The sequence below is a fragment of the Lepisma saccharinum genome, chromosome 1, assembly GCF_977018435.1.
Source record: "Lepisma saccharinum chromosome 1, izLepSacc3.1, whole genome shotgun sequence".
NCBI lineage: Eukaryota > Metazoa > Arthropoda > Insecta > Zygentoma > Lepismatidae > Lepisma > Lepisma saccharinum.
The window spans coordinates 149,679,316-149,693,785 of record NC_139229.1 but is presented as its reverse complement, the minus strand read 5'-3'; the positions used below and the strand labels follow the sequence as shown (position 1 = coordinate 149,693,785).

General features: G+C 35.9%; 1 protein-coding gene across 1 annotated transcript; it reads right to left on the bottom strand.

The window, feature by feature from the left end:
- Nucleotides 1-3,656: 3,656 nt before the first annotated feature.
- Nucleotides 3,657-14,120, bottom strand: LOC145989527 (uncharacterized). Its single transcript, XM_083124859.1, has 3 exons — nucleotides 13,838-14,120; nucleotides 6,143-6,346; nucleotides 3,657-4,228 (listed from the first exon to the last, which is right to left on the bottom strand). Exons 1-3 carry the CDS (start codon nucleotides 13,960-13,962, stop codon nucleotides 3,949-3,951), a joined length of 609 nt encoding a protein of 202 aa, XP_082980985.1. The 5' UTR covers nucleotides 13,963-14,120; the 3' UTR covers nucleotides 3,657-3,948.
- Nucleotides 14,121-14,470: the final 350 nt, after the last annotated feature.

The window sequence follows — 14,470 nt, the reverse complement described above, 5'->3', positions numbered from 1 at the left end:
CCAGACTTAAACCCTTTGGACTACAAATTGTGGTCCAAGCTTCAGGAGATGGCTTGCAAGAAGAGACATCCCAATATTGACAGTTTAAAGCGGTCTCTTCAGAAGGCAGCTGCGGAGTTTCCACTTGATGTGTTGCGTAATTGCATTGATGAGTGGCCACGAAGACTTCAGAAGTGTGTCAGTGCTAAAGGTGGCCATTTCGAATAATTATTTGTGATTTTGGTTCATAATGCATCCATGCACCTCATGTTATTCTTATATTAAAATATCTCTTACCATTTTGTGTCTATTTACTTACAACTTTGGGACAGTATTTATGGTAAGACTAGGTAGTTTCTTTGTATACTCCAGTAATAAATTATTCTTATTTTCCATTGATATGCCATTTATCAATGCATAGCCTAAAGGTATTTTCCAGCTTGTATTGGCTTTAACCATGAACACCAATGCTTCCTTAGCTATGAGAATATCATCTTCAGTAACATCTCCCTGGCCAAAATCTACCTTTTTCGCAATACGTTCACCACCCCCAACACATTTTTTTTTCTTTTTACTGCTACCTCGTAAAACATGAGGCAACAAAAAATTGGTTGAGAGCTCTCTTTCACTTCCTCCAAAATTTGGAAGAAACACTGATTGGAAAACCCTGGCTTTCCAACTGTGCTTTCAGCCCATTTACGTAATGTTCGTGGATGTGACAAACATACAGTATGTGCTTACTTAGGAAACAGTACACCTTATTGGAATAAAGTTCAGAGTTATTGCAAACAGTCTCACGGTTTCAGGAAATGCTTTATATTTGAAACCATCCTTGTAGTTTTTTAATAAATCAAGCAGTACGCCATCAAAACACCAATTGAGCACCTACGAGTCACTGGGACAAAGTATCTTGTCAACACCATTTAATATAGCTTGAAGTTATTTTTTCTTCTCTTTTTTACGCCTTAATAACTGATGTGATGCTCGTAATTTGGACTTTTCATCTAAACGTCTCTTCTGGGCTTCATCATACCTTTTTCTCATTTTCTTTTGGCTTATACTATATAAGTAATCATGCTTTACATCAGATAATATATATCAATAGTTTTCTTCTTCTTTCTAGGGGGTGTAGTTGAATCTGCTTCTTGCATTCTTTTTCTAGGTGCAGCTCTTGAAGACCTTTGTAGATATTTCGGGAAATTAAATTTTGTGGGAACAGCATCAGGTAGAAGGAATCTTCGTTCATTTGCTGTCTGAATGCCACTCTCTTCAAAAATGTTGAGAGCATAAAATACTGTGTTCCGTTGGTAACTAATTGTCGTGTTTTATATTGGCAACCCATTGTGCACACAAATCCTTGTTTCCTAATGGAAATCTGAGTGGGAAAAGACAAATGTCAAGACATAAGTTCTCTTTTAGTTATAAATGATAATTTCAGTTTAATTGCATTCAGCAAATTCCATTGTTGACATGGGGACAGTGGCTTGAGAGGAGGGAAATGGAATATTCTGAAAGGGTAGTTACATTACACGATCACAATGGTTACACACATGCATTTATGATCTCACTTCGAGCTAATGCAGCCTGCAAAGTGTATTAATGCAGTCTTATAATAAAGTAACACCTGAAAACATAAGTAAGATATAGTACTTATTCACATTTAGCTCTTTTTATTTGTGAGTTCTGCCCTACATTGCGTTGTCTGTAGTATCATTTTTCAGTATTGGGAGGTGGGTGAAAATGTTCCAAAACAGTTTCTCCATTTATTATTTTATAATACATCCTCTTTGTTGAGATGAAGTTCATGATATAATTATTCAAGTTATAAAAAAATATAAATGCAGAAAATTAAAGGTTCCCAGAGTTTAATTCTCTCGCAAAATAAAGATAAAACATTGTAAGAAAATATTATTTTTAAATATTATATATATATATATATATATATATATATATATATATATATAAACAATAAGTGCCACTTAGCGAAGTAATTCATCTATTCGCATGTGATTTGGAGAATGCATTGACCACTTGCTATACCTTCTAAGAGTTTACATTCCTCATCAATAGCAAGGACATGAAAATGTGACAGCATGGCATCCAGCATTCTGCTCCGAGCAAGTAGTCCTCAATGGTTTCAAACAAGTCATTCACATGAATGTTCATTGGAAACTGCGATTGAGAGATTACAGCTAGTTTACGAACTTCATGAAATGCCGATTTATAATTTGATAAATATTTTTGAGCAAAATCTGCATTTCAGCTTTCAGGGCATGATATCACAGGAATAATAATTTGCAAAAGGTAATTCAAGAAATATTATGATTCTGGTAAGAAAGCACTCGTCTCTTTCAAAACTGAATTTTGTATGAATGCCTGTCAAGTTCAAGTATGATTCTGTCCAAGATGACGCATATGAAACAGCCACTACAAAGAAATATCCATGCATGTTTTACACATAATTTCATCCCACTCAGTCCTGGAATTTCAAATTAACAGATTGGACACACAACCACGGTATTATAAAGCTATAATATTTTATTGATTTGAATATCAGCAGGGGCAAGGTATCAAGCACTTCAAATCTTGGTCTTTAGGTTAATCATGGTGTGATGATGACGATTATAGGAAATAAATGAAAGAACAATCATCTATGCCAAGGTCGCACTAGAATATTAGTGGTTAGAAGTTAGAAGGTTTAACTGCAAACGGGATCTTTTACCCAGGCATAATTTTCAAGATTCGCAATGCATTTGGGAAGTACTTCAAGGGTGCATGACTTATTTCGTGTAAGTGCAAAGTGAATTCTTCAAAAATCCAGTTAGATTCGCTCATGATTCCTTTGAGCTCTTCCAGGAAGTCCTTGACTGTTGGGAAGCTATCAAGCTCACAGTTTTGAAGAAACACTCCATTCATCTCAGAACTCCACCTTCTTCTTGAAAGTACGAATGTCAATGCCATGAAAACAGCAGAATTGCAAGGTTAGGAGGGGCCAGTTTTAGAGCTCTCAGCATTTAGTTTTGGCATTTGTTGCAACCTGAGTGTGCCCCACAACAGACCTGCTTTCCTTGCAGACCATAAGTGCATTCATTCTTCTGAATATGTTGGATAAATATGCAAGTTTAATTTTTCATGGAAAGCACACTTTGAGAATCACTGGTCTAACATTTATAATTATGGCAATGTTCAGATATCAGTATCTCTAAATAAGAGGAACTGTCCTATGCAAATGTGCACTTTCCACTCAAATTTGTACAAAAATTTCACTGGACACGCTTCAATATGTTTGGGTTGCTAATATTTTTAATAGTTTCTTCTTTCATAAAACACATATTACACTTAAACAAGACTAAACTGGGGAGATTCAATTTGAATCCCAGAGTGAGGAGTTAATGAATTTTTCTGCCCATGTCTGTGCTAAAGCAACTCTGGGACACGAGTAGATGAGGGAAGGTTGGTGTAAATGAAACCCAAGCATGATGCTGATAACATCACTTCCACTATGGTTAAGATTGCATAAACCATTATACATCCCTGCAGTATTAATATTATCCACAAAATACGATTGTACAAGAAGTCAGCCTAAATTAAAAAATAATGATTGGTCATTCTGTTAACTTGGACACTAATGACTGAAATTCAGATGGTGTGTTAGCTGCAAATGACATAATATAACATACCAATAATATATTTCTTTATTCTAAATGAAAAAATATGCATATACACAAAAGATACTACAATTTTCACAGTTTATACTGAAGAAATTTCAATATTATAAAAATATAAATTTGAAGTACTACAAGACACCACATTCTAAAAAATTTATCAGCTCCACTGTGGTCAAGATTGCATAAACCATCAGTAAAAAATCATCAGTAACATTAAAATTCCAAGGGCTACAAGTAATAAAATAAAGCACACTTTGCACAAGATATTAATATTGTTTAGAGTGGTTCTGAATGACACAGATCACAAAATGTCCTTATTGGTGAGTTCTTGGATGATGCTACTAGCATGCTGCTTCATCAACAAATTGTTTTCTTTGCATACTCTTTGATACTTCAAAATCATGCTTCTTATCCGTTCATCATTCTTTTCCATCTGAGCCCTTGCTTCCTGAACATGCTTTTCGTTTTCCCTCAACTTCTCTCTCTTAGCTTTGAGGATTTCTTCAAGCTCTGTCTTCTCCCTCATCATCTTCTGAACATCATGTGACCTAAGTGTACTCTGCACATCATGTGTAGGTCTCCTAAAATTACATTTTTCAAATGTATTATATGAATAATAAAGGATCACTATATCAACTAGCTTAAGAAAGTCTCCCCGTGGTGGAGTGGTTAGTACAGCATGCTACAATGGCAGGAGTCCGAGTTCGAATTCTAGTCTGGGCAAGGGTGTTCTTTGTGAGTGTCCCTTCATCCATTTCATCATATCATCACTCATTCTCATCTTTGCAATTAGCCAAAAGTGGCAGAAAAGCGAAGTAAAATAAACCAAATCAATCATTAAGAAAATCTCCATCCTATCTCTACTCTTGAGATAACAGAAAATATAATTTGAAGAACTTCAAAACTTCTGAAAAATCATGGTAGTAATTTTCTCTTGCAAAATAGAGGAATTTAGTCAAATGTGGAGTCTTTCAAAGATAATCATTGCGTGGATTCTATGAAAGCTAATTGGGCTACCATAAGCTCCTACGAAAGCTAAAAACTATGTAGTTTGTAAATGTGTACCTCATTTTGAATTTGATAAATTTTGTGGTCATGGTAGCTGCCTGCTAATAGAGTTGTGAATCGTGTTTTTCCATCATTTTTAAGATGATCCTGCGTTTTTAGTACACAACGGAAGGGTCTGATATGTTCAGTGTGTAAAGTCTACCTACACTGTTATGGCATAATTGGTGTCTGTCATTAGCTCACTAATTACGTGTCAGAGATTTTGATGCAGGATCCTGACATGAACCGTGTACAGGCAAAATTCGTTTTACAGTTTCTGCTTCCACAGCAGAAGGAACATCATGCTGCTGTTGCTAATGTCATGCTTCAGACAGCTACCAATTAACCAGATTTCCTCGAAAATTTCATAACTGGAGATGATACATTGGTCAACAACTATGATCCTGAAATAAAGGCCCAGTCATCCCAATCGAAGTTACCTGGTTCTCCAGCCTGAAGAAAGCAAGGCAAAGTCACAGCAAGGTCAAAACCATGTTAACTGTGTTCTTTGATTGGAAAGGTGTTGCCCACCACGAGTATATTTCTCCACGCTAGTTGAGATATGCAATACGATAGCTATGGACAACTGGTAATTGACAACTTCATCACAATAGTGCACCCACCTTCTAATCCCATCTTATGCAGAGTTTTTTGGTGAAACATCAGAACACCCAGATGACTCATTCCCCTACATACCAGATTTGGCACTCTGCAACTTCTGGCATTTTGCAAAACTTAAAATCATCTTTGAAAGGGAAGAGTTTTCAGACCATCGATGAGATTCACAAAAATATGGGGCAGCTGATGGCGATTCCAAAGGAAGACTATGCATAACACCATGAAGCCTTGTTTCCATGATATGAAAAACTCAATATGCTGACCAAGGCAGAAATTTATTTTAATTTACAACATAAACTAAACGTTTAGTTTATGTTTTAAAATAAAATAAATGTCTGCCTTGGTCAGCATATTCAGTTTTTCAAGACTATGCAGTGTGTTTTGAACAGTATATTTTTCATATTACATGGCTGGGTACTTTCCAAACAAACCACGCATGATTATCTGGTTTGGAAAAATGAAGTTTCTTTATTTACAATTAAGAATAACTTCAACACTTTCTTCACTGGCTATTTCATAGGAAAACAAGTTAACATGATGCAACCAAAACAGTAATACATTCCTTCAGTTACCTTGCTTGGATCTGTGTAGGGCAAACAGGAGCCTATTTTATGTGGGTCACAAATGTCCCATCTTGTCCCTTCAACATATGAAGGCAGGATGTTAAAGTTGCTTTCACATCCAGAGGTCAGTGGGAACTGACATTTCGCTACTGGAAGCCCGCAGTAGCAAATCTCACTTGCGAATAAATTCAATTTAACTAAAAGTTCTTGTATTATGATGTTGCAGTCATGCCAAATAAACAGACACTGAAAGAACAGAATATTTACCATGCAGTCTCATCTTCATCCTGATCATCCTCCACTGTTTGCTCCAGTGCATGAAGTGTCTTGTCTGTTCCTAACTCTCGGAAATGGTTGATAATCTTTTTAGGAACCTCTTGTTCAATGTGATTCTTCACAGTTGAACAACATTTCTCTAAGGACTTGGGGTTCTTAATGAAGTTTCCATACTGCTCCTTAAACAACTGAATGCTGGAAATACAATTTATAGAAGTATTACTATTTTTGCTATTATAATTATACACTCAACAGTACCATCTGCAAACTGTAAACTACAAATACACCTGATTTCAAGATAATTGTTAACCAGGAATACTCATATGAAATCACCTCATTAAGAAAATAAAAAATATATTGCTTATCTTTAACACACATACTAATTAACACCATCCACTTCATCTAGATAATATGCTTTCTGTTAGAAACCAGGACAGATTACACACACTCTAACAGTTGCCATTAACTGAAGATGGTGTTTACTTGTTCTTACTAACCAAAGTCCAAATTAGGAATAAACAAACTTTCTTTCTAACATCTCCTTGATTTCAACACAAAGTCTTCTGCTTTTCTACTCGTACTCTTCTTATTGAATGTAGCATATTGCGTACTATCACATGTAATATTATTTTTCGGTCATATTCGGTATTTTCCACAGGGAGTGTGTACCTCCTCAGTTTAGAATGCATATGAGCCCTTTCACCATGCATAAGATGAAATATATTCCACATATTTTTGATTTTCAAGATGTTAAGAACTTCAACTTACACATAGGTATTCCAAAAGTGAGGCTAATTAATTGGCTCCTTTTTCAACTTTATTTTATACCAAGGTATATTTAGTATTTTAAAAACAATATGTACCTATAGAATTTTTCTTCAACACATTTATTTTCTTCTTAGGTAGTTTTGTTTACCTTAAGCTTCATCACTTTCACGGTTTTCCTCACAATACATTGTTGCATTACTTAGAAATGAGAAATAAGCACCGTTCTTAAACATACATGAAGAAAATAAATGTTATAAAAACAAAGGCTGCACCTTAGCATTTCAGCTGAAATTTAGATAAAAAGTGCAGTTTCTTTTCAGGTTACCAATACAGAGCTTTCAAGCAGTTGCATTATTTTGAATGGATGATTTTCCCTGATAAAAAACTGCCTTTTTTCTCTCTTTGAGAAAACCAGAAAGTTTGGCTTGACTGCCACTTGCAGCCAACCTATTTCACTTGCAATTTCAGTTATGAGTTTAGAGGTTCATATTTTGCAACTAGTTACTTACATGGTGTTGCAACCAAGAGACAAATATGGGCCATACTAATTTGTTTTTGATTTAAATTGTATGCATGTGTGACTATATCAATGGCATAGTGGTAACACTGTTATGTAATCAAAGGGTACCACATTCGATCACAATGGAGACATATTGCATGGTTCAGGTTCCACTCCGAAACTGAGATCCGATCTTGATTAGCCTATCTGAGTATAAAATGAACTTAAAATTTCATGTATTTATGCCTCTTATGTCAAAATTAAAGCTAATATCATAAAATATGAAACAAATGTTAATTTCAAACTATTAACCTTGTGGGTCCCAAGCGTCTCGGTCGAGATACCCAAATGTAACCCTCGCAGTCCCAAGAGTCTCGATCGAGATGCTGTGTCAAGGTCGTAGTTTTTGTTATAATTTTTCTATTTTTGGCTAGAATTTCGATTTTTTTTTTTATATATTGTTCCTAACACATGTATTTAACAGAAATGTTTCTTGCACTTTTTTTTTCTTCATGAAAATTGAGGGGAAAAGGCGGGAAAAGGTACTTCTCTTTTGCGTTACTTTTCAAGGGAAAATTTTTGCCGACAAAGGAAGACCGGCTTTGTTGTTCTAAAGCAATGCTTTTCACTCCCGCCTGGTAACTGCATTCGAAGAAAGCTTGTTTATCAGTATCCGATGTCAAAATGAAAGTTTTCCGTGCGGGCGCAAGCAGTGGGTGGGGGGAAGACTGGTTGTTGAATCTGCGTTGTGAGAATGGAATTTCGAGGCGCGCTGGAGGAAACATTTGTTTTTGAGCACAAGTGTTCCACAAGTTGCAACACAGGTTACCCTGCATTGTCTAAAAATAGAATTTCAAGCAGCTGCAAGAATCGGCGCTCATTTTTCACTGCGTTCTAGCTTTTCGTCCGTGAAAGTTGTGCGTAGGTGTGTGTCGTTTTGTGCCCAAGTGCGAGGATATTTTTTGAGTGAAGTGACAGTCTTGGTCATATGACAATGATGCAAATATTTTTTCTGTTTCTTACATGCCAGCGATAATTTCTATGTGCATTTTGAACTTTTCATATCCTTTTTTTTGGGGGGCAGGGGGGAGAAACCCCATTCTTTTAAAAAAAAGTATTTTTCAGGGGATTTCCTCCTTTCCTCCCCCATATGTACGCCGAATGTGCATAAATTATATATCGTCTGAATCTGTGATTCATTCTGCATACAACGGTATATCGTTCATATCTCCAGGGCAAATAGTCTCTGAGCTAAAGTTATTTCAAGGTACTGCTGCATTTTGAAGCTTGAATCATTCCTTTTGGGGGTACAACTCACTTTACATTGGTCATATGATAAAAATGCAAATATTTTTGTGTTCCTTACATGTCAGCAATCATTTCCATGTGCATCTCGACACGGTCATGTACTTTTTCCTTGGGGGGAGGGGGACCCCATTTTTTTCCCCGAAATTTTGGAATTTTGAGTTAGCCCCCTCCCCCCTGCCACATATATGCCGAATTTGCATAAATTTCATATTCTGAATCTCTGGTTCATTCTGTGTACAATGGTATATCACTCATCTCTCTAGGGCAATTAGCCTCCGATCTACACTCATTTAATTGAAACTCTGCACTTTGCTCAAAATCGGCTCGGAACCAAGGGGGTTACATGTGAAAATGGCCTTGGGACTCAAAAGGTTAAATGTTTCAATATAATTTTAAAACTTACTAATCACAATAGGTATGCAAAAGTACATCGATTACATGAATGCGTATATACCCCATTTCATACTTTAGATCAGTTTGCTATGATTAACTTGGCCTAAAGAGCCCAAAGCTACATATAATAGTGAGTACTGTTGCTGGAAAATACCTGGATTTTTGATTGAATGTTTTATGTAGCCAGTACTTCTTTTCTGGCGGTATGCAACAGTACGCAGTGCCGGAACATTTTCATTGATGAGATTAAAAACTATAACTTATTTTAACAAAAGAAATGTGCACGTATAACTATATGGATGCATGATCAGTTATTAACTTGCCACAATATTTTGAGTAGTTCTTATGATGAACACAATACCAAACCAACTTGAAGAGTACCGGAATCTTTGTTCCCAGAAAAAAAAAAAAAGCACTGTATGTAGCTATATTTATACCCTTTTTTATTTATAATTTTATTGTTGGCACATATTTTACTCTACACATTCTGGTGAATGACTAAAACAATGCAAGCCCCGATTAATATTATTTCTCGCTGAAAATTAATAAAATGTTAATAAAAATTGATCAGTGAAACTTCCACATGTAATGGAATTATGAAAGGAATGTGTTTACCTACTGCATCAACCAACCATAATTCAACTAACATGTATTAATCTCGTAATATCATACATATATATAGTTCATGATTTTGACCCACAAATATATCCTCCTTTTTTCTTTGCATGTACATAAGGCTAATATATTCCAATTTCATCACAGTCATATCTGTTTAATCTTCGACCTCTTTTGTATTTATTTGAACTGTTGTTGGGACATGAAAATGTCCTGATTTGTTTGGACATATTCCAACTTCTTCTTTTTTGTTGTTATGAGACTCACTGCTAATTCATGTCATAGAATTAATAATAATATTACATAGTTAGCTAAAACATGGAAAAGGGGTGTGGGTGAGAATGTCCGAAACTAAATTTCAAGCTTTTACAAATAATTTGAATCCTATATTTCCTTTATCTTTCCCTTACACAGAATGAACAATAATGGTTCTGATTATTTGATGATTTTTTTTCAAATTCTGCTAGAAGAAAGACTAATTATTGCATAATTTTGGTAATCATAAAAAAAAAGTAAAGTGCTCCCCTGAGCATAGCACCATGCCATGAAGGCATATAGGGGGTGTGGGGCTAACGCCCCACACTTTCTTGATCCAGTCGTGAGTGGGGGTGACGTGATTAGCATCATGCCCCTGACCGCCTTTACCCCCCAGGGTTTCCCCCAGGTACCCATGTTATTCGATGCTGGGTAGGCGCCGGGACCACTTCCAGCGTTAGAAAAATTCCCAGATTTGAACCGGCCGGGGATCGAACCCGGGACCTTTAGCATGGTAGTCAGACGCGTTACCGACTGAGCCACCGTGGCTACTTGAAATTTGAACCTTCCTTCAAGTAATAAGCACTGTTTGGATTTCGAAAACCAGTTATTTATGTTGGAAAGAAAAACTTAAAAATTACCTTACGCAAGCATGTGCGCTCCCCATGGACAAGGCATTCTCCGTTGATAGAAGTGACAATAAGTATTGTAGACTCTGGGAATGAATGTAGAAGTAATTTGGAATCTTCTTGAAACTAATCAGCACTGTTTTCATTTTGAAAAAGTTCAATTTCTTGGTAAAATAAGATGTTGGAGGTATTTTGCAGGCCACAATCAGTAGCAGTTTCATAGATCGGAGACACATTAAAATCGGATATTTTGTGTTTTGCATGGTTCGTACTTACCAATTGTGTATTGCGGAACATAGTTCAAGGTGCCATTATGCTTTTTACACGTAAACAAACACAATTTTTCACATAGAGAGTAATTTTTGTTATTCCTTTTTTCGCATCCTTAACACATAATATGGCGGACAAAAATTGATTACTGTAGTGGGTATGCAGTGTTTCCAACCTTCTTCACCGAAAAATACCTACTATTGTGTTCGTCACATGTGCAAATTGTATAGTATGCACGGGTAGCTGACGGATAGCCCCACAAACCCTTCCGATAAGGTTAGGTTAGGCAAGCATAGTTAAAAAAAAAAAAAGTTGGAAACACTGACAGGAGGTATGCAGCATTCGGTTCACGTAGGGAAAGCAGTGGCAATTGTGCGTCAGTGAGATATTTATATTGAAAAATACATGATTTCCTGGTCAAACAGATTCCACGATGAAAGAAACTACATCGACGAACGTTGGAAACCTTAGAGAAACTCATTTCCGTAAGTAGTTTCTTCGGTAAAAATTTACTATCCTTCGAACACCTCTAATTTTTTCGTTTCGTCAATTTTTGACATTTGTACTTACATATCTGCTTTGCGGAACATTCCTGAAGGTGTAGAACATCTAGAAATTGCAAAATAAGCGAAAATAAGGCGTCAGTTTTCAGAATGGAAACTGTCGACTTTCGCGATTTTTTTGTTTCACAACCAAATATATATATTCCTGATACTACCATGACACCAAATTTTAACTATGTTTGCCTAACCTAACCATGCGCCAATGGTTCATGGGGCTAGCGCCAATGGTTCGAGGGGCTAGCGCGAATGGTTCGTGGGGCTAGCACCAATGGTTCATGGGGCTAGCGTCAATGGTTCATGGGGCTAGCGCCAATGCTTCGCAATTATTTCCAATTTCTAGATCCTGATACTAACACGACACCAAATTTTAACTATGTTTGCCTAACCTAACCAAACTAACCACGTGCCAATGGGGCTAACAAAACACAATCACGAAGCATCATGTTACAGTCACGACGTGTGATGATGTACGAAGGTGTACGCGCCAAACACTATTCTCCGTCGGAGAATTAATTTTCAACGAACAACATGAATTTCAGCTATGAAACATTCCCACATCACACAAAACATCTTCCCGATGTTCGACAATGCTACAGGAACTTATTACGGTAAGTAGTTTCTTCTGTAAAAATAAATAAATGTGTCCGAAGGATAGTAAACTAGTACCCTTATTTTAATGCTAAGAGAACTAAAACTGATCCATCTAACCTAACAACGAAAGCATTGAGAGTTATTATTAAAATGCTAAGGGAACTAAACCTAACCTGCCTAACCTAACTACCAAAGCATGTATTGAAGAAAATTATCAAATATTTTGATAGTAAACGAATGACTGTTAGCAAGTACAGAATACGAGTATATGGAAGTGAAAAGCCAGTGTCAAGGAAACATGCAGTAAGTAATCGCTTCAACTCCACAGTATTTGTTAACAGACGTAAATCGAAATTGAATTGTGTATGTAGCATGATGAAATCGCAATAAAACAAAAGGAACTTGGGCCCTTATTTTGGTGTGGGAGTACTGTATGATGCAATATTTTAATTCAAACCTTCATTGTTTCACAGTTCGTGGATTGTTTACAGCTTCAGCTTCAAGAGTGATGGACAAAATGAATGATATATGCCTATTATAGTAGAGTAGTAACAACCGACAGACTATTTCACTCCTCTCCTATTGTTGTTTTGGTAACAGTTTGTTATATCAGAGACATATTTCTTCATTTTTACAGAAGAAATTACTTACTTACGGAAATGAGTTTCTCTAAGGTTTCCAACATACGTCGAGGTATTTTCTTTCATTGTGGAATCTATTTGACTGGAAAATCATGTATTTTTCAAGAGAAATATCTCACTGATGCACAATTGCCATTGTTTTCATTTGCCTTCTGTACCTAAACCGGATGCAGCATACGTTTCATGACGTAACCCCCTGTCAGTGTTTCCAACCCCCTTTTTTTTTGCACTATGCTTGCCTAACCTAACCAAACCTTATTGGAAATGGTTCGTGGGGTTATCCATCAGCTACAGTGCATAATGGTTCGTGGGGCTATCCGTCAGCTATTATGTACAATTTCGACCGGTGACGAAGATGATAGTAGGTATTTTTCGGTGAAGAAGGTTGGAAATACTGCATACCCACAACTTGAGTCAAGATGTGGCTGCCATATTGTGTGTTACGGAAGCGAGGAAACAAATCAAAGAAATCACTCTTTGTGTGAAAAACAGTTTGTCTTCGTGTAAAAAGCATAATGGCACCTTGAACTATGTTCCGCAATACACAATTGGTAAGTACGAACCATGCAAAACACAAAATATCCGATTTTAATGTGTGTCTGATATAACGAACTGTTACTGGCGTTTTTACGTACCTTCATGACATACATAAAGTTACTTTTGCGAATATAAATAACCTTTTATCAATATGTACATGTAAAACTACTGTATTTTGAGAATGTGAAATCGGAACTCTTATTTAAAATTGCGAACAAAAATCCAAGACATTATATAACACCTAAACAGGTTAGTAAAAAAGAAACACAGTAGCTTTACATGTACATATTGATAAAAACTTATTTATATTCGCAAAAGAAACTTTATGTATGTCATGAAGGTACTACGTAAAAACGCCTCTCGCATTAAACTGAATTTGAGAAACCTCAGTACATTTTAATTTAAACGTATGATAAAAAGTTGCAATGACTTAAAAGAGTGATTGAAACCTTAATTTGTCAACGCGAAATACGTGATCAATATGTCCAATCCGCATAAAAATTGTTAAGAATAAAACTTGAGAAATGCCTTAACGTTAATAGATATAATTTTAACAAGCACTCATTGAAAGAGACTTTGATACATAAGAAACATTTTTTTACTATTTTCAAACTCACGTTACTTTAGAAGATATTTTAGCTAGAGTTGCATTCAATGCGTTCGTTAAATAAATCCACCGTCGGCCCTCTGGACCTTCTGAAATATCATCACTCTGCGCTTCATTTTTCAAATTAGTCGCCATTTTTTAAAACCGAACTCTGCATAACACAGCACGAAATTTCAATTGTTAGACAACTAACAATATTTTTGTAATAAAATTTCGAACTTCAGTTTATGATAAGATAAAGGTCTTTCCGTATTTGCCCTTGAATTTCATAGAAAGTTAAAACAGAAATAGTTTATCATACATTGACAATGTATTGTAATGTTCTTGAAAATACTTTGAAACAAAGCGATTACTTTAATCGTGTACATATTCGTATTCGTAATCATGGCCTCAGTGTTGCCACATTATGACTTAGGAATTCGCAGTTTCCGAGGGGGCTATGGGGGAGGGATTATGCCTTTTATAACAAGTATGTGATAAAATATTTCTCCCCTTCCTTTTCATTTTCGTACTCAATTAGTGGTGTTCGGGACGAAATTTGTATGTAACTGCGAGAATTTCCTATTTCCCCGCCCTGAAGTTTTTGTTTTCACATTTTTAAAATCAAAATTCCCATTTGTAAGAAAATTCCGTTATTTCGTTA

What these genes read in the sequence shown, in the direction of transcription:
- LOC145989527 (XM_083124859.1), bottom strand. Translation starts at nt 13,962, where the DNA reads ATGGCGACTAATTTGAAAAATGAAGCGCAGAGTGATGATATTTCAGAA. An exon ending in AAAATATCTTCTAAAGTAAC is followed by an intron (nt 6,347 to 13,837) that starts GTGAGTTTGAAA and finishes TTGTATTTCCAG; the next exon opens with CATTCAGTTGTTTAAGGAGC. An exon ending in GATGAAGATGAGACTGCATG is followed by an intron (nt 4,229 to 6,142) that starts GTAAATATTCTG and finishes ATGTAATTTTAG; the next exon opens with GAGACCTACACATGATGTGC.